Source organism: Mirounga angustirostris, unplaced genomic scaffold (genome assembly GCF_029215605.1).
Source record: "Mirounga angustirostris isolate CCGP_5_RB_7025 unplaced genomic scaffold, mMirAng1.0.hap1 SCAF_10, whole genome shotgun sequence".
Lineage (NCBI taxonomy): Eukaryota > Metazoa > Chordata > Mammalia > Carnivora > Phocidae > Mirounga > Mirounga angustirostris.
The window spans coordinates 128,494,225-128,510,824 of NW_026991718.1; the positions used below are offsets into that span (position 1 = coordinate 128,494,225).

Consider the following 16,600-nt stretch of genomic DNA (forward strand, 5'->3'; position numbering starts at 1 on the left):
TGGGTGATGTATGGAATCACTATGTTGTATGCCTGAAACACTGTCTGTTAACTGTACTGGAATAAAAAGAACATAAAATTAAAAATTTTTTAATTAAAAAAAATTAAGTAATAAAATAAAAAGTCAGTATGTGGTAGTTAAACACAGCTGATAATTACACTGGGGGAGTCAGAAGGCCAGTGTGATGCCCTCACCTTCCATTAAAATGGACAGGAGGATCCTGAAATGCCATCGAGAGACTATGGGAACACACAGTAGCTCAATATTTTAGTAAAACTCAGGCCTCTGCTGACATCACAACTCGGTGATGCTCCAGGTACTGACACGCTGCAAGCAAGGTGCACAAATGAGTCTATAATTTACATCTGCTCTTTTACATTTTTTAAAATATGTTAATAATGGAGGGGTGAGGAAAATTCTAATCCATGCAAAGAATTACTTCTGCAAGGATACTCAGATACTGATAACAAGGGGTGTCTCAGAGGGAGGGAGGGAGGAGGTCCCGTGTAGAGAGGGCAAGAATGAAGGTCTCAGGCTAAGGAGACACGCGTTCTCACCCAAGACCGCCAGCCTGGGACAGCCTTGCAGAACAAACTATATGTGACCTAGAACTTGTAATTAATTGCTCTGAAATTAGTGAGCCATGGCCAAGGCATCAGAAAACTTTCAATCATATACACATCACACACACCCACACAAGTCCACACATACACGTGCTCACAGGGCACATGTGAGCACATACACACGTGTGCCTACGTACAAACACACACATTCATGCACACAGAAATCCTACAGGAATATGACAACATAGGAGACTTGCTAAAGGATGTTACTGAACTCACTCCACGCTCCTTCCTTCCCTGGGCTACAGTATGATTCTATACTGCAAAACATGCAATTACGTTTCTACATATAGAAGCAGACACTTGGGGGAAATCTATAGCATAATATAAGCAGTAATCTCTAGGTGGTGGATAAAATTAATGTTTACCCACTTCTTTTTCGAATCTACAATTTTATTTTTTCTGTAATGAGCACATTAGTACTTGTGATTTTAGATGCCTAGAAAAGTTTTTTTCGATATGAAAGAATTCCTGGAAAAGACAAATAAATGAGTCCTAGGGCTGATTCGACCCGCTCTTAGGAGAGCACCTCCTTACCATTCACGCCAAGAAACAAACACATTAAAAACTACATCCTGACCACCTCCGAGAGCCCTCCTCCCTCGCCCGCCGTACCCCACTTCCAACCCTGCCGAACATCCAGGACGAGATGGAATGCTGCCGGGCTGAACACTTAAGGAGCACCTCTCTCTCTGGCCAGATTACATCGATTTCATTTCCCCTGGGAGTTACCCTACAGGGGCAGGCAGGCCCCAGCGCCCCTCAGGCTGTAATCAATGGCTGAATAAAGACACTTCAAGGCTTTTTCCAAAGCAGAATGTGCACAGGAAACAAATTTAGGAAATCCTGCTTTCTGTTACAGGAAATGAATCCTCCCCTGACTGGTAGAAATTATTCCGGCAAGTCCAAAGTAAAACGAATGCCGTTTTCTATGTGTATTCCAGACACTGACCTTGCATAGACCAGCAAGATTTTATTGATATAGAATTTCAAAGGTAGGATTCTAGACCCAGCCAAGCCTAGGTGGAATCCTACAGGGATTTAGAAACAGTACAGCTTTCTGAGAGATTTGGCTGGAAGTCGACGTAGCCTCCTTTCTGTCACATGGTGTATTTATATACACAGACTTGTATTTTGCAATATACATCTTTTGAAATAATTTGGAAGGCAGGTCAGTAAAATATTAACAGTGGTCACATCTTTAGTTAGCAGGATTATAGTTTGCTTTTTCTTTCCTTTCCTTACCTATATTTTCATATATTCTGCCATAAACATGAAATAACTGTGCAATAATAAATAAAGTTGTGGGGGAGGATACTAATAAGGTAACACTGACCTCTGTGAAGACACCGAAGACCAAAAGAAAATACCTTTTTTTTTTTCAATCACTACTCAGAATCTTAGGAAAACAAGACAAATCTGAATCTGAGTGCAATTAATGAACAAGAGCTGAGAAGCACAAAGCATTCCGTGGAAGATTTACCCACATGGAAAAACTCTGCCCAGCCCTAAAACAAATATATCAAAGTTCAGTGGGAACCAGGATTGGGGGACAGGCATTAAAGACCTCCCATGTGCGCGTCAATCAATAGCCAGTATTAGGAGCTCCCAGGTAGCAGTGCTGATCAGATTGTCCACATCTGAAACTTGTTCAAATTCTAGTCCCATCAAACACCCATAAGCTACTGGTTCCCAGTGTGTAACTACCAAGAATCTGGCCCTTTCACACATATCCCATTCAGGGATATTGTCTCTCATTTCCAAATGGAAAAGTGAGATCCAACAGACTAAATTCGGTGGAGAAACAATGACCCATCTGAAGCTTTCAGTTACTACAGCACAAGTCCAAATAAACGGGTTGGATTATCCATATCCATCCTCCCTGCTGCTTCTCGCTCTCTGCACACAACGCCCATTTCAGAATTTGGCCAAGGGTTACATTTTTCACCCCTAAAAATGCAGGTTCAAGTGTCAGTGGTCACAGATGGGCTGGGCTCAGAGTTGAGCTGATCCACAAACACCAAGCAGACTAGAAGGAGTCAACTACCAGGGGCTACACTCCAGGGCCCTCAAGAAGGATAAAGAAGCTACTGGTCAGGGAAAGCCATGTCCACATGTCCTTTCCTTTCTGAACTTTGGAAAAGGTTATCATTGCAGTATTCCCCCGAGCACCGTCCAGCTCTGGCTGCCTGATACTCTCCAATTAGTCCAGACCTCTACAACACTATTTACCGGAGAAGCTCCCTCCCTCCTTCGTAAAATGAACAACAAAAAATAATTGGAAGCCCCTGTAACATTGGTGGAAGAATAAAATGGTTTAAAAATAATTCTGGGAATTACCTGATCATTTATACCACGAGCCTTAAAAATACTCCTTCAGTGTGACCCACAGGACTGACTGTCTGCTAAGGGGCTCATGACAACCCTCTTGTCACAGATGTGGGGAGGTACAGAGAGGTGCGACCAGCCAGGTATGGAGCTGGGACCCCAACTCTCACATGCTCAACAGTCTCACCCCTGCCGCCTCCCTGGGGACAGGAGCTGCTGTCTTGTTAAACGCTGACTCCCCAGTGCCCCATCCATCGTAGGCACCCCAGAATGCCTACTGAATTAATGAGCCCAGTCACACCATTTCTAGAAATATTAGGTGTAAGGATGCTCACTGCAAATGTGTATAAATGTTGTGCTAAACATGAGAGATAACCTAAGTCCCTACAAGAGGAGAACGGTTAAAGATATTAGTGTGCATACATAAACAGTAATTATAAAAAGTGGTCTTTTAAGGATATTCAAAAAATTGGGGAAACGGGCATGATGAAATATTAAGTTTAAAATGGAGAATACAGAACTTTATGTTAAAAATTCCTGTTTTTTGGGAAACAAATTGGAAGATCACACATCAAAAAGTTCTTGGTCGTGGGGCACCTGGGTGGCTCAGTCGGTTTAGTGTCCAACTCTTGATTTCAGCTCAGGTCATGGTCTCAGGGTCATGAGACTGAGCCCCGCACTGGGCTCCCTGCTTAGTGGGGAATCTGCCTCTCCCTCCCCCTCTGGCCCTGTCAGTCAGGGGACTGCTGTCATAAGATTAATTAGCAAGGGAGAATGGCAACTTTACCACGAAGAAACCTGGGGACACCACCTGATCCACGTGACCTTAAGTTAGCATCTTGAAGAGCAGGACACGCCAACAGCAGGTCTCCTTATCACACACACTGAGGACAGCACCAAAGATGCAATAAACTGAGTCCGCACCGTAAAAAATGTCGTCAGACCCAAACTGAGGCATGTTCTATAATGGCCTGTATCTTTCAAAAGTGTGAGGGCCACAGTCAAGGAAAGCTGAGGAACCATTCCACATTAAAAGAGACAAGAGGTATGAGGGGTGCCTGGGTGGCTCAGTTGTTGAGCGTCTGCCTTCGGCTCAGATCATGATCTCAGGTCCTGGGATCGAGCCCCACATCAGGCTCCCTGCTCGGCAGGAAGCCTGCTTCTCCCTCTCCCACTCCCCTGCTTGTGTTCCCTCTTTCACTGTGTCTCTCTCTGTCAAATAAATAAATAAAAATATTAAAAAAAAAAAAAAAAGTCAGACACTTAACCGACTGCGCCACCCAGGTGCCCCCATCCTTATACTTTATACTTAACTGAAATCTGGTTGTCAAGAAGTTCTATCCAGGGGCACCTGGGTGGCTCAGTCGTTGAGCGTCTGCCTTCGGCTCAGGTCATGATCCCAGGGTCCTGGGATTGAGCCCCACATTGGGCTCCCTGCTCAGTGGGAAGCCTGCTTCTCCCTCTGCCCCTCCCACTGACTTGTGCTCTCATTCTCTCTCTCTAATAAATAAAATCTTAAAAAGAGAGAGAGAGAGAGACAAAAGTTATGGCAACTGAATGTAGTGTGCGTTCCCGGGTTGGACTCTGATCTGGGGGGAGAAATATTCTTTTTTTTTTTTTTTTTGGTGAAGAAGTCAGTGGGACAACTGATGACATCTACAGGGCAGATAATTGTACTGTATCAATGTTAATTTCCTGTTTCTGATAAATGTCCTTGTTTTTTAGAAAAAAAAGTAAAAGAAGATCATGTCTGCAGCTGACTCTTCTAAGGTGAGGGAGAATGATAAAGCACAGGTAGAAAAAGGTTAACATTTGAGGAATCAGAGTGAAGTTTTGGTAATGGGGAATTCTTTGTACTAATTTTACAACTTTTAAGTCTGAAATTATTTCCAAGACAAAAAGTTAGAAAAAAATCCAGGTGACTTTAGGCTAAATATTTAACCTGTCTTTGACTTTTCTCTTCTGAAAATGGGGGTCATAATGGGGCCCCTTAGTTGCTAGAAAGATTAAATGAGATACAACATGGAAAGCACTTCAAATGGGATCTGATGGGCACCAAATGCTCAAGGAAAGTTACCTACTGTCATCTTTCAAGAATGAGATTACAATTGACCCAGTTTCTTCTTTATAGTTGTCTGAAATGTCCAAATGTTCTATACTGAAAAGTAACGGCTTTCATAATCAGAATACAAGCTTTCTGGAAGGGACGGAGGGAGAAGGAAAAAAGACCAGAAAGTTACCAGCTTGGTGAACTACCCCTGTGTCTGAATCACACTCAAGTCAGGAAGATAAAGAAGATCCTATTTTCATGATGAGGGCATTCCCATCACATGATACCCCGATACCCCGGGAGGGAGAGCAATTAGGGGCTTGTTACAGAAAACCATAAAGGGCAACCATGCTAGGAGACCCTCTGTTCTTGAACATGTAATCAAATGAGTCCTGGTTCTAGCAAGAGAATGTGCTTACATAGAAACAACAACTTTGAAAATATGTGGCTTATTGGGCTTGGTCAAAACTAAACACTTTAGGGTTTCAAAGGACACCATTGCAAAAGTAAAAAGACAGCCTTCATAGTAGGGAGAAAATACTTGCAAATCATATGTCCCTCAAGAGACTCTGATCTAGAATGTATTAAAAAACTCTTTTAACTGAACAACAAAAAGACACATATTTAAAAGGGGGCAAAGGATACTGGAGAGAAGAAGATACACAAGTAGCCAGTAAGGACATGAAAAGATCATCCTGAGCCATCAAGGAAAATGCAGATGAAAACCACCTCACACTCTCTAGGATGGCCAGAATCAAAAGGACTGACAAGGACCCATGCTGGCAAAGGGGAAGAGAAACTGGAACCCTCATGCATCGCTGCTGGGCCTCTAAAATGATGCGGCCACTTTAGGGAGCAGCATGGCAGTTTTGAGAAGCTCAAACATGGAGTTAACACAGGACCCAGCAATTCCACTCCTACAGATACACCAAGAGACATGAAGATATATGTCCACACAAAAACTTGTGCACAAATGATCACAACAGCATTATCCATAACAGCAAAAAAAGAAAAGAAAAAAAAAGGAACAATCCAAATGTCCACTAACTGATCAACGGATAAACAAAATGTAGTATCATCCATGCAATGGAATATTAGTCATCCATAAAAAGGCCTGGGGGTTGATACACACCACTACGTGGATGAATCTGGAAAACCAATGCTAAGTCAAAACAGCCAGACACAAATGTCACATACTGTACATTTCCATTCGTATGAAATGTCCAGAATAGGCAAATCCAGAGAGACAGTTAGTAGGGGGAGGGCAGGGGCTTGGGGGAGGGCAGGAGTCCAGGAGAACACGGGATAGAATGCTTCCTTTTAGGGTGCTGAAAATGTTCTCGATTGTGCTAACGGTTGCGGAACTCTGTGAATATACTAGAAACACTGAACTGTGTATGTTAAATGAGCCCTTGTATGGTACGTGCACTATAACTTAATAAAGCTGGTATTTTTTAGAAAAGGGAAGGTGTGGTTTAAGTGAGACCTTGTGCCCTTATGAGCTGGCCATCTGAATCACAAACAAGATCTCTTTCTCCCTGCTTATTTGGGATATATCTGGAGCCCAAGAGTATTTGTTCTAGAGGGAAGCAAGTCTTGTGTGCATCTGAAAATGTGTTTCCCTAGCAGCACGGTATCCTCCTGGCTCACGTCTGCTGACAGGTGGTTCCCTTGTGGAACCCCACCTCCAGCACGTGGAAAATGGGCACAGCATCTCTCTGTGTGTCCAGCCGCCTCTGCCTTGGGTTTACCTCATCTGGGCTGGACGCCTGGTACACGCGGCAGGAGTCTTCGTACTGCTTCTCGGCCTCAGCCTGGTCGGTCACACCGTTGGACTCGTACACGGGAGTCACATTGTGGCAGAGAGCGATGGCCTTCACAGCCTCGTGCACACGGCTGCTCATGGTCCGCCGGACTTTGGTGGTGAGCGTGGGGCCCTTCTGAGCAGGTGGATCCTGGGATTGCTACAGGAGAAAGAAATGAACAAGAAAGATGACTGGAGACACAGAAGGGTCTAGAATGTGTAGAAGAACCACCATGTGGAGATACTGCTTTTCTTTTCATGACGTTAATACACAGCTTTTGGATACATCTACAGTGATGCTGCAATAAATGGCATGTGATTTTTAGGGACCCAATCATTTATAATTGGCAAAAAAAAAAAAAAAAAAACCCAAATGCAAAACAGAGAAAAACATTACAATTCAGTGAATGTGGGTGATTCTACCTTTGAATACATGAATCTGTCCTCCTTTGGGTGGTGTCAGGGGCCCCTGACAGAGTGAGGCCCCCACTACGCCGTCAAGTGAGGCTGGTGTAGGAGGCCAGGGCTTCTTAAACTGGTGCAACTGACACTTGGGGAGGATAACTCTCTGTTGCAGGGGCTGCCCTGCACTTAGTCTTCAGTAAAACTCAGATGCCCCCCACCCCATGGTCAATGGGGCCTACCTGACCAGCCCCTGCCCACCTCTGCAGCCTCCCTTCATGCCATGTTCCTTCTCCTCTCTGCTCCGGCCTTTGTTCTTTGAATACCACCAAGCTCCTTCCTGCCTCAGGGCCTTTGCACCTGCCTTGCCCTCTGCCTGGAACATCATTTCCCAGAACTCAGCAGGGCTGGCTCACTCTGTCTCATCACCGAGGTCTCAATTCAAATGTTACATACTCAGAGAGGCCCTCGCCGAGGCCCCCAGCTCACGGTACCCTGCATGTCCCCCCCACCAGAGGTCATGCCCCCTCACTGCAATGTGTGATGCTGTGTTCAGTCTAAAACAGGCTCGTTCACCTGAGGATTCCCCTGGTAAGCCATGAGAACAGAACTTGTCCGTGTGTATTATTCATCATTGCAAGCCTAGTACCCAGGGCAGTGCCTGGCATACATCTATATTTGCTGAACAGATGAACCAATTAACAACTCAGGATTCCTAAGATGATGGTGGGGCGTCCTCCCCTGACATGACGGTTTTTTCTATTTCCAAGAAGAAATAAATATCAAATCGACCAACATCCCTTCCAGGTTTTAAATCACAGTTGTGGACAAAAGGAACCCCTTGCAATGGTCTTCCTCTACAGCTATCGGAGTCCCGGAAGTTAGAGAGGTCTCTGGACTTACTGGGTGCTGCATTCCATTAGAAACATATTTGATCCAACAGAAGAGAAGCGACCCAATCCCGCAGAATGAATCGCGTTTTATACCCATGAACACATGGTTGCCCAAAACAGAGAACAGATGGGTCACAAGAAATAAGAAAACGACTTTCATTTAATTTTTTAATACTATTTTCAGCAGTGGCATTAGCCTCCCCAGGTAATTAGACAATTACTAAATTATTCTGGTCATGCAAGCACACATACTGCTAGGGCTTCCTGCTCTGTTAACCTCTGGTGTCAAGAGGACACGAGTTTCACTTCCAGGCCAAAGGGCACTGCATGGTTACGGTAATTAGAGCAATGAATCAGAACTACAGTTTAAATGAATCATTATTTGCCAAGTGCTTTTAATTATAAAGAATTTAACTCTAAAATTATAACAAGGACTGAAGATTTACAGAAAGGTTCTCTCCGCTGGAAAGACTACATTCAGAACGTTCTCTCTAAGCTCTGTAATTTATGTTCTAGGCACAGCCACGTGTCTTCCTTTTGCCCACATTCCTTGGCACCTGGACCAAATTATTATTTGACATTAGGGGCAATAACAAGGCCTCTGACAATGTCATTGCTTTGGCCGGCAAGTTTCAGTAACAGTGGGTTTGAAGGAAAGGACAAGCGAAGGGCATCCTTTACAAACCTTTGATTTGTATAAGCCATCTGATTTCACATCTCCAGAAATAGTTCCACTAGTATTTCAAATGGGGGATAACACCGAGCTCTGGGGCTTTGTATTCCAGGGGAAACCAGCCAAGAGCAAGGCAAAGTGAGAAACACGGTAGCCACAGATTTCTTGGAAAGACCTCACTTCCAGACCAGGGAACCAGCTGACATGAAATCAGAACACGGGGTGATTAACCTCAACCAACACCATGGGCCACAGGTGTAATGTCTCCACATTCATTTATTTCTCTCTCAAATTAATACTTATCCCCCTTTCCGACCAAAGATGTTTCAGGGAGGAGGAATTAAAATCACGGATTCTGAAACGGGTCTTTTAATTCTCAAAGGAAAGGCTCAGCCACACACCAATGGCAATCCACGTCCACCTTGAAGGTGCTGGTAATTACCAGGGGCTCAGCCAGCATCAGGAGGAGGGCCCAGTCTTCAAACATCCTCACATTCCCCATATGGAAGAGTTTCACATCGCACAGTGTTTATCTGCAGCCTCCTCCCCACAGGCCTTGAACCTACACACATTTCTCTTTACTTAAAAAATACCAGGGGAAAACAAAAACAGATGTGGTATCCACAGAGGCAGGTTACAACTCTTTCTGCCCTGGGGAGAAACACGGGTCCTCTTGTGGAGGGGGGACAAAGCAGCTCCACACGAGGTCAGAAGCTGGAAGAGGAAATCGAGGCCTCCACAGACAAAGGCCCCTGACATGGGCCCTTGGGTGGCTACCTCACACCATATAACGCTTCAGGGTCGTTCTCCATGTCCCAGCCAACATGTGAGACACAGAGGTGAAAATGAACAATAGGCCTCCATGTCTTTTTTTTTTTTAAAGATTTTATTTATTTATTTGATAGAGAGCACAAGTAGGCAGAGAGGCAGGCAGAGGGAGAGGGAGAAGCAGGCTTCCCGAGGAGCAGGGAGCCCGATGCGGGGCTCGATCCCAAAACCCTGGGATCACAACCTGAGCCGAAGGCAGACACCTATCAACTGAGCCACCCAGGCGCCCCTAAGCCTCCATGTCTTGCTAGTGATCCACGGCAGGGCCCCTTCCCAACAAGAACGCCAGTCTGTCTTCGAGGAAAGATTAATACAAAAATTAAACATTGATTCCCCACAAATATCTGTTTTCTTTCTAAAGGCAATTAAAATGTCGCCACTTAGGAGCGTTCATAATAATGGATACTGGGAATGGGTTGCAACTGGTAAAAATACATTTACATAAAAGAGGAAGAATTCCTGTTTCGAAAGCCTCACTTCACTCCCCCAAATAAAGCTCAAAGCTGATAGCTCATTAACCTCAAAGGATCACCCCCACAGAGATAGGCTCAGAGCTTCTACTTCCAAATAAGTCAATTGCGTTAGGGGATGATTAAGTGACTGAAAAAACTTAATGTTTACTACTTCATAGACATCTTCCAGCACGACAAAGGCAACGAATTTCAATTTGTTGAAAGTGAACCCCATGTAACACAGGGTTTTGCCCCCCATCAGTGTCCAGAGATATTCCTGGTTCTTAGAACCGAGGGAGGGGGGCACCTCAGGCATCCAGATGGTAAAAGGCAAGGATGCTACTAGACGTTACAATGCACACACAGCCCGCACCACCGAGAATGATCCAGCCCACTATGTCACTACGCCAAGGCTGAGAACTGGGGTATAAAGCCACTGACACCACGAAACCAGGGCCAGGACTAGGGTGAGGGATGTGAGCCTTCACAGTACCAATCAGAGCTGGATCCCGTTGATTTCAAATTTCAGATTTGTGTTCATCATGGAGTTCTGCACTGAATTTTTAAAATATTGCATTACGATGTGATTTATCTTGATCGCTGTGCTGTGGGTTGTTGCGGAAGGTTTTTTCGGCATCTCATTAAGTTTTGTTCCCTAGGTGCATACCTCAGTCTCCTTACCCTAGTCCTGACCCTGTTATAAAACCACTGGTGGTGGTGGTGTGGAGGGCGGCGGGGAGCCGGGTGGCTCAGTTGGTTAAGCGTCTGACTTTGGCTCAGGTCATGATCTCAGAGTCCTGGGATGGAGTCCTGCATTGGGCTCCCTGCTCAGAGGGGAGCCTGCTTCTCCCTCTCCCTCTGCCCCTCTCCCCTGCTTGTGCACACGCTCTCTCTCTCTCTCTCTCTCAAATAAACAAAATCTTCTTAAAAATAAAAAAAAACCATTAAAAATGATTGTCATCGGGCGCCTGGGTGGCTCAGATGGTTAAGCGTCTGCCTTCAGCTCAGGTCATGATCCCAGGGTCCTCGGATCGAGTCCCGCATCAGGCTCCCTGCTCCTTGGGAGCCTGCTTCTCCCTCTGTTTCTCTCTCTCTCTCTCTATCATGAATAAATAAATAAAATCTTTAAAAAAAAAAATGATTGTCATCACTGACATGAGTGAAAAAAATAAGTTTGATAGTGATATTCTAACAGTGGTTCTTAACTAGAAATGGTTCTCAGAGTAACCAATAAAGATTTTAAGAAATACGTGTTTGGGCCCCCTATACCTAAAGAACGCAGTAAGGCCCACGCATGATGCATATATACATATACGTAGATATACATATATATACATATATGTGTGTGTGTCTCAAAACATTCTGATCACATAATACGCTGAGAAAAAAGAGGTGTTTTTTTTTTTTTTTTGAAGATTTTATTTATTTGTCAGAGAGAGAGGGAGCGAGAGAGCACAAGCTGGGGAAGTGGCAGGCAGAGGGAGAAGCAGGCTCCCTGTGGGACTTGATCCCAGGACCTGGGATCATGACCTGAGCTAAAGGCAGATGCTTAACCGACTGAGCCACCCAGACTCCCCATGGCAAAAAAATTCTTGAGTACCCTCCATATGTGTATTTAACTTTGTATAAATATTGTATTGCGCCTTATAAAACAACAAAAGACGAATTCTAGAAATGATAGGACAAAAATGAGAAACAGCATTTTTCACAGAATTGACTAATGCATTCAGGGTAAGGGGCACTGAGCATGATAGATTTGAAATGACATTTCAGATGGTCACGTGTGTCATTCCATCACAAAGGGGAATGATGCGTGGATGCATGTTACCACCTGGAGGCACCTCGAAGACATTATGCTAAGTTTCCGAAATAAACCAGGTGCAAAAGGCATTGTAAGATTCCACTTGTATGAAACGTCTAAAACAGGCAAACCTACAGACACAGAACGTAGACTGGTGGTTGCCAGGGGCTGAGGAGTAGGGGTGGGAGTTGAAGAGATTATGGGGTTTCTTTTGGGGGTGATGAAAATGTTCAGCAATCAGAGAGTAGCAATGGTTGCATGGTGCTAAGAATACACTAAAAAACACTGAATTATACACTTTTAAAGGGTAAATACTATCCTTGTGAATTATATCTCAATTTAAAAAATTTTTTTTAGATGTTTTGATGTGAGAGAGAGCACACCCATGCTCAGGAGGGAGGGGCAGAGGGAGAGAGAAACTTTAGAAGACTCTGCGCTGAGTGTGGAGCCCAACACAGGACTCAATGTGGGGCTCGATCTTACAATCCCAAGATCACAACCCAAGCCCAAACCAAGAGTCAGATGCTTATCCAACTGTACCACCCAGACGCCCCTCTAGCTCAATTTTTTAAAAAGGTACTAATAAATAAAGAAGCCAAAGGAAAAATCATCCTATCTCCTTAGCCTGTCATGGTTTTTTTCCTCAAAAAGAGTTGGGCATTTTCTTATGGTTTATTTGGGTTTATATTAATAATGTGGAGTCTTCCTGTAGAAATCTTTTAAAGCCACCTATTTATGAGGTTTAGTTAAATGACATCCCTCAAATGGGTCACATGGACACTTATCACCTGCAATCTACATCTCCATGTCCTGAAAATAAACCTCCTCAGAACTCTGACTCCTGAGACTCCTTCCACAAGACACCTCAGGACCGGACCTGACAGACGCTCGTCTGATATACAGACTGAGGGTCCCTGGCTATCAATATTTAAGATTTAAATTTTGCTTCAATGGGGCACCTGGGTGGCTCAGTTGTTAAGCGTCTGCCTTCGGCTCAGGTCATGATCCCAGGGTCCTGGGATTGAGCCCCACATTGGGCTCCCTGCTCTGCGGGGAGCCTGCTTCTCCGTCTGCCTCTCCCCCTGCTTTTGCTCATTCTCTCTCAAATAAATAAAATAAAATCTAAAAAAATAATAATTTTAAATTTTGCTTCAAGTTTGAAGATGCAAATGCAGAGTGAACAGATGCCCTAATCTTTTCGGGCATCTCACAAACTCTGTTTTGGAGTCCACAGATTTCTGGAAAACAGGGCAAACCTCAGGTTCACAGTAGCTGTTCTTAAACACTGCTGTGCTTTGGAATCACCTGGCTCACCTGTTAGAACTGTAGGTCTAGAGAGTCCGACTGTCCCAAGGGATCTGACCCAGGAGTTCCAAATAGTGGACTTCATGAAACCCTGGCATAAAATCCCATTATTAAACTCTGAAGTCAAGTGAATGACTGTAGAAGCTCGGGGGAATCTTTTTGGGGTTGTGGTAATGGTTCCACAGCTCTGTAAATTTACTAAAAAATCACTGACGCAGACACTTAACAGAGATGCATTTTATGATAGGTAAGCTACACCTCCATAAAGCTGTTTTAAAAACCTGGGAAAGCCTCTGAAAGCCTCATCACAAACGTATTCACATGTTCACTGTAGGATTTTTAGATGGCGTGAGAGAAGAATGCACACACCTCGCTGGGGTGAGCGGGTACTGTAACTCTGAGCTCACACTAGCCTTGAGATGACCCAACCCTGTAACACTATTTTAAATCCAAGGCCAGGATGGGTAAATGAATTTATGAGCTTCCGCTAAGGAAGGGGTATGGAGTAGCGTTCACGGTAAGAAATGTCCTTTTCTGACTTGTAACGCTTGACAAAGAGTGTTATCTGTGCTAAAGCAAAAATGGACCATAAAAGCTGAGCTGTGCAAATATCCTGAGAAGGAATGGTTTCTGTAAACACCACAAGCTCTTAAAAACACCACCCAAATGGGCAAGGGGTTGTCTCCTGCTGGGGAGCGGGGCACACATCCTGGCTGTGAAGCTGGTGGGTACAATCATCAGCCGGCCAGCAGGGCTGAGAAGAGGACTGGAGGAAGGGGGGTTCAGCCAGGTGCTGGTGAGCTGGACAGCCCACACAGGGGACCCCCTCGGGTGGGGTCTGGAAGGCATCTGGGGTCAAGGGTGCAGAGGGAAGAGTCACAGAAACAAGGCAGCTCACCCTGCCCTAAGCACCGAAGGAGCGAGTGGAGGAGGGTGAATAACAGGAGAGGTGCGGTGGGGACGCAGGCCGCTCCTGGAGTACGGGGAAGTCTCAGCCCCAAGACGGAGTTAACAGTATAAGGGGCACCCCATGCTCCCAGGAACAGCAGGGAAACTGTGCAGGGTAGGGAGGGTGGGGGGGGGGTGTAGACAGCCAGGAAAGGGAGAGTGTACTTTTGGCCTAGCGAGTGAGAAGAGATGAAGACAAAAGGCCTAACACATGATCGGGTGGGAGCAGACATCCCCGAGGGCCTGGTACTGAAGGGATGGGGAAGGAGGGGGTGTTTCTCAAATCCTTGGAGGGAGCAATGGGCGGGCGGGGGGCGGGGGCACTTACTAAGACAAGAGCCTCTGGAAGAGAAGCAGGTTAGTGGATGCGGGAAGAAAGGACTGTAGGTACATTGTCCTCAGGATCCGTAAGCAGCCAAGTATGCAGGTAACTTCCAGTCTAAAGCTCCAGGTTGGGGCCACAGACAGAGACGGGGGCCACTGGCGGGGGCAATGGAAGCTGGGGGAGGAAGGGACCGCCTAGAGAGGGACACATGGGGGCCAGTAGAGAGCTGTGGGGGCTGATGGGTCAGAGGAAGGGACAGGAGGCTGGATGTGGCTTTTTCTTCCTGTCCAACGAAGTCCTCATGAGTTTTTAAGAGTCCTAAAGTATATCTTTGAAAATAGTCCAAGGATCCGTTTGGAGACAAGCCACAAATGCTGAACTCAGGGAGCCTAGAAGAATTATAGGTATTTCACTTTACAGGGATCAAATTAACTGTCCTCCATTTAAAATTCACTCCAACTTCCAAACTGTTTTCTTTTTTTTTAAAGATTTTATTTATTTATTCATGAGAGACAGAGAGAGAGAGAGAGAGAGGCAGAGGGAGAAGCAGGCTCCCAAGGAGCAGGGAGCCTGATGTGGGACTCGATCCCAGGACCCTGGGATCATGACCTGAGCCGAAGGCAGACGCTTAACCATCTGAGCCACCCAGGCGCCCTTCCAAACTGTTTTCACTGCTCTGCCATTTTCAGGAGATAACCCTAGAAGTCCGGGCGTGCCTACCAGTGAATGTTCCAGAAAACTAAACGTCCAATGTAACCATGGCGTGAAGTATTCAGGAGTTCTACCTCTATCCCTTATTGGGAAATAGTTCCTTTGCATTTCTAACTGGTCTTCTGACACCTGAATCATTATCTATTTTGACAAATTTAAGCAAAACGTGGCCTCTTTATTCTCATCTCCAGACAAGTGCCACAATGTGTGGCTGGTCCGTCAGCCCTGATGTGTCTCAGAATTACCAAAGCACCTGTCTGTGTGTCATCTTCATTTTGAAACAAAGAACCCAGCTCTCCCCTAATCCTAATGAATCGGAACCCCTCAGGTAAGAGGCCCAAGTCAACGTCCTTCCTTTGGTTTTTGTTCCATTTTGTTTATTAAAATATCACTAGTGGTTCTGAGTAGCCAAGGTAGGGACTCACGGGTATAACTTTTTAGGAATATTAGGACACTTTCCAGTAATATCTTTCTCTGAAAAAGGATTGATCTTGAAAAACCTTGTGGAAACAAATGTGGGAGCAGAGAAGTTGTAGGCCACCTCTGACAAATTATCCCTTCCACGCGATCATGGAGTTGAAAGCAGACGAGAAACTGAAGCTCATCAGTGACAGTTTTTCATGAGCAGATCACTCATGACTACTGCTTTGGCTTCTAACCAGGGAAGAGCAGTAAAGCTAACCAGTGGGCTCCCAACGCTATTTTTCGTACTAGTTATTGGCAAACAAGTTTCTCTTAGGTTTTTCCCAATATTCATAAGCATTTCAGTAGAGCAAGGTAACTCTGGGAATGAGGAATATGGGGGTGGGGGAAGGATCTCAACTGCAATTTTAATCAAAACATAAAGGACTGGTAGTTGCCCTGGGTTTGGAAGGGGAAGTGGTTGGGGAGGAACAGGGAATGACGGCTAATGGGGATGGGGTCTCTTTTTTGGGTGATGAAAACAAAATTGATTATGGTGATAGTTATACAACTCTGTGAATACACCAAAGACCACTGAATTGTACCCTTTAAATGGGGGAACTGTACAGTATTAGGAAGAATATCTCAATACAGGTGCTAATAAATGCAAAAGAATTGTTTCAGGTATCAAAACAGAAGGTTTTACCTGGGTATAAATACTAAATATGTGGCTCTGTACTTCATCCATTGAGTCCAGGCCATAGGCCACGGTGCCCAGATGGAGCCGTTTGAAAACCATCTCATTCTGGGTAAGAGTTCCTGCAACACAAGACAGATGAGTAACTCTGCCTACATCCTGGGGCTTCTAGTAACACGAAGGACGGCTCTCGTTTTCTGAGCGTTTACTACTCTACGTCATATACAGGTTTCAGCACTGCGCCTGTTGGGGAGATGTCTGCGGTATTGATTTGGTCTGCCGGAATCTAACTCCTTTTCTTTGGAAAATGGCATCCTGGGTTTCCATGGGGGAAATGACCACCCTCATTCCTTGGGAT

General features: G+C 45.1%; 1 protein-coding gene across 2 annotated transcripts in view; it reads right to left on the reverse strand.

Moving 5' to 3' along the window:
* The window catches only part of ATP9A (ATPase phospholipid transporting 9A (putative)), a 131,085-nt gene that overhangs the window by 41,863 nt on the left and 72,622 nt on the right, over positions 1–16,600 (reverse strand). For both annotated transcript variants that reach the window (XM_064573355.1, XM_064573356.1), the window contains exons 13-14: positions 16,252–16,364; positions 6,753–6,965 (exon numbers count right to left, since the gene is read on the reverse strand). In XM_064573355.1, the coding sequence (XP_064429425.1) occupies positions 6,753–6,965; positions 16,252–16,364 (326 nt within the window). The remainder of the gene's footprint in view (positions 1–6,752; positions 6,966–16,251; positions 16,365–16,600) is intronic.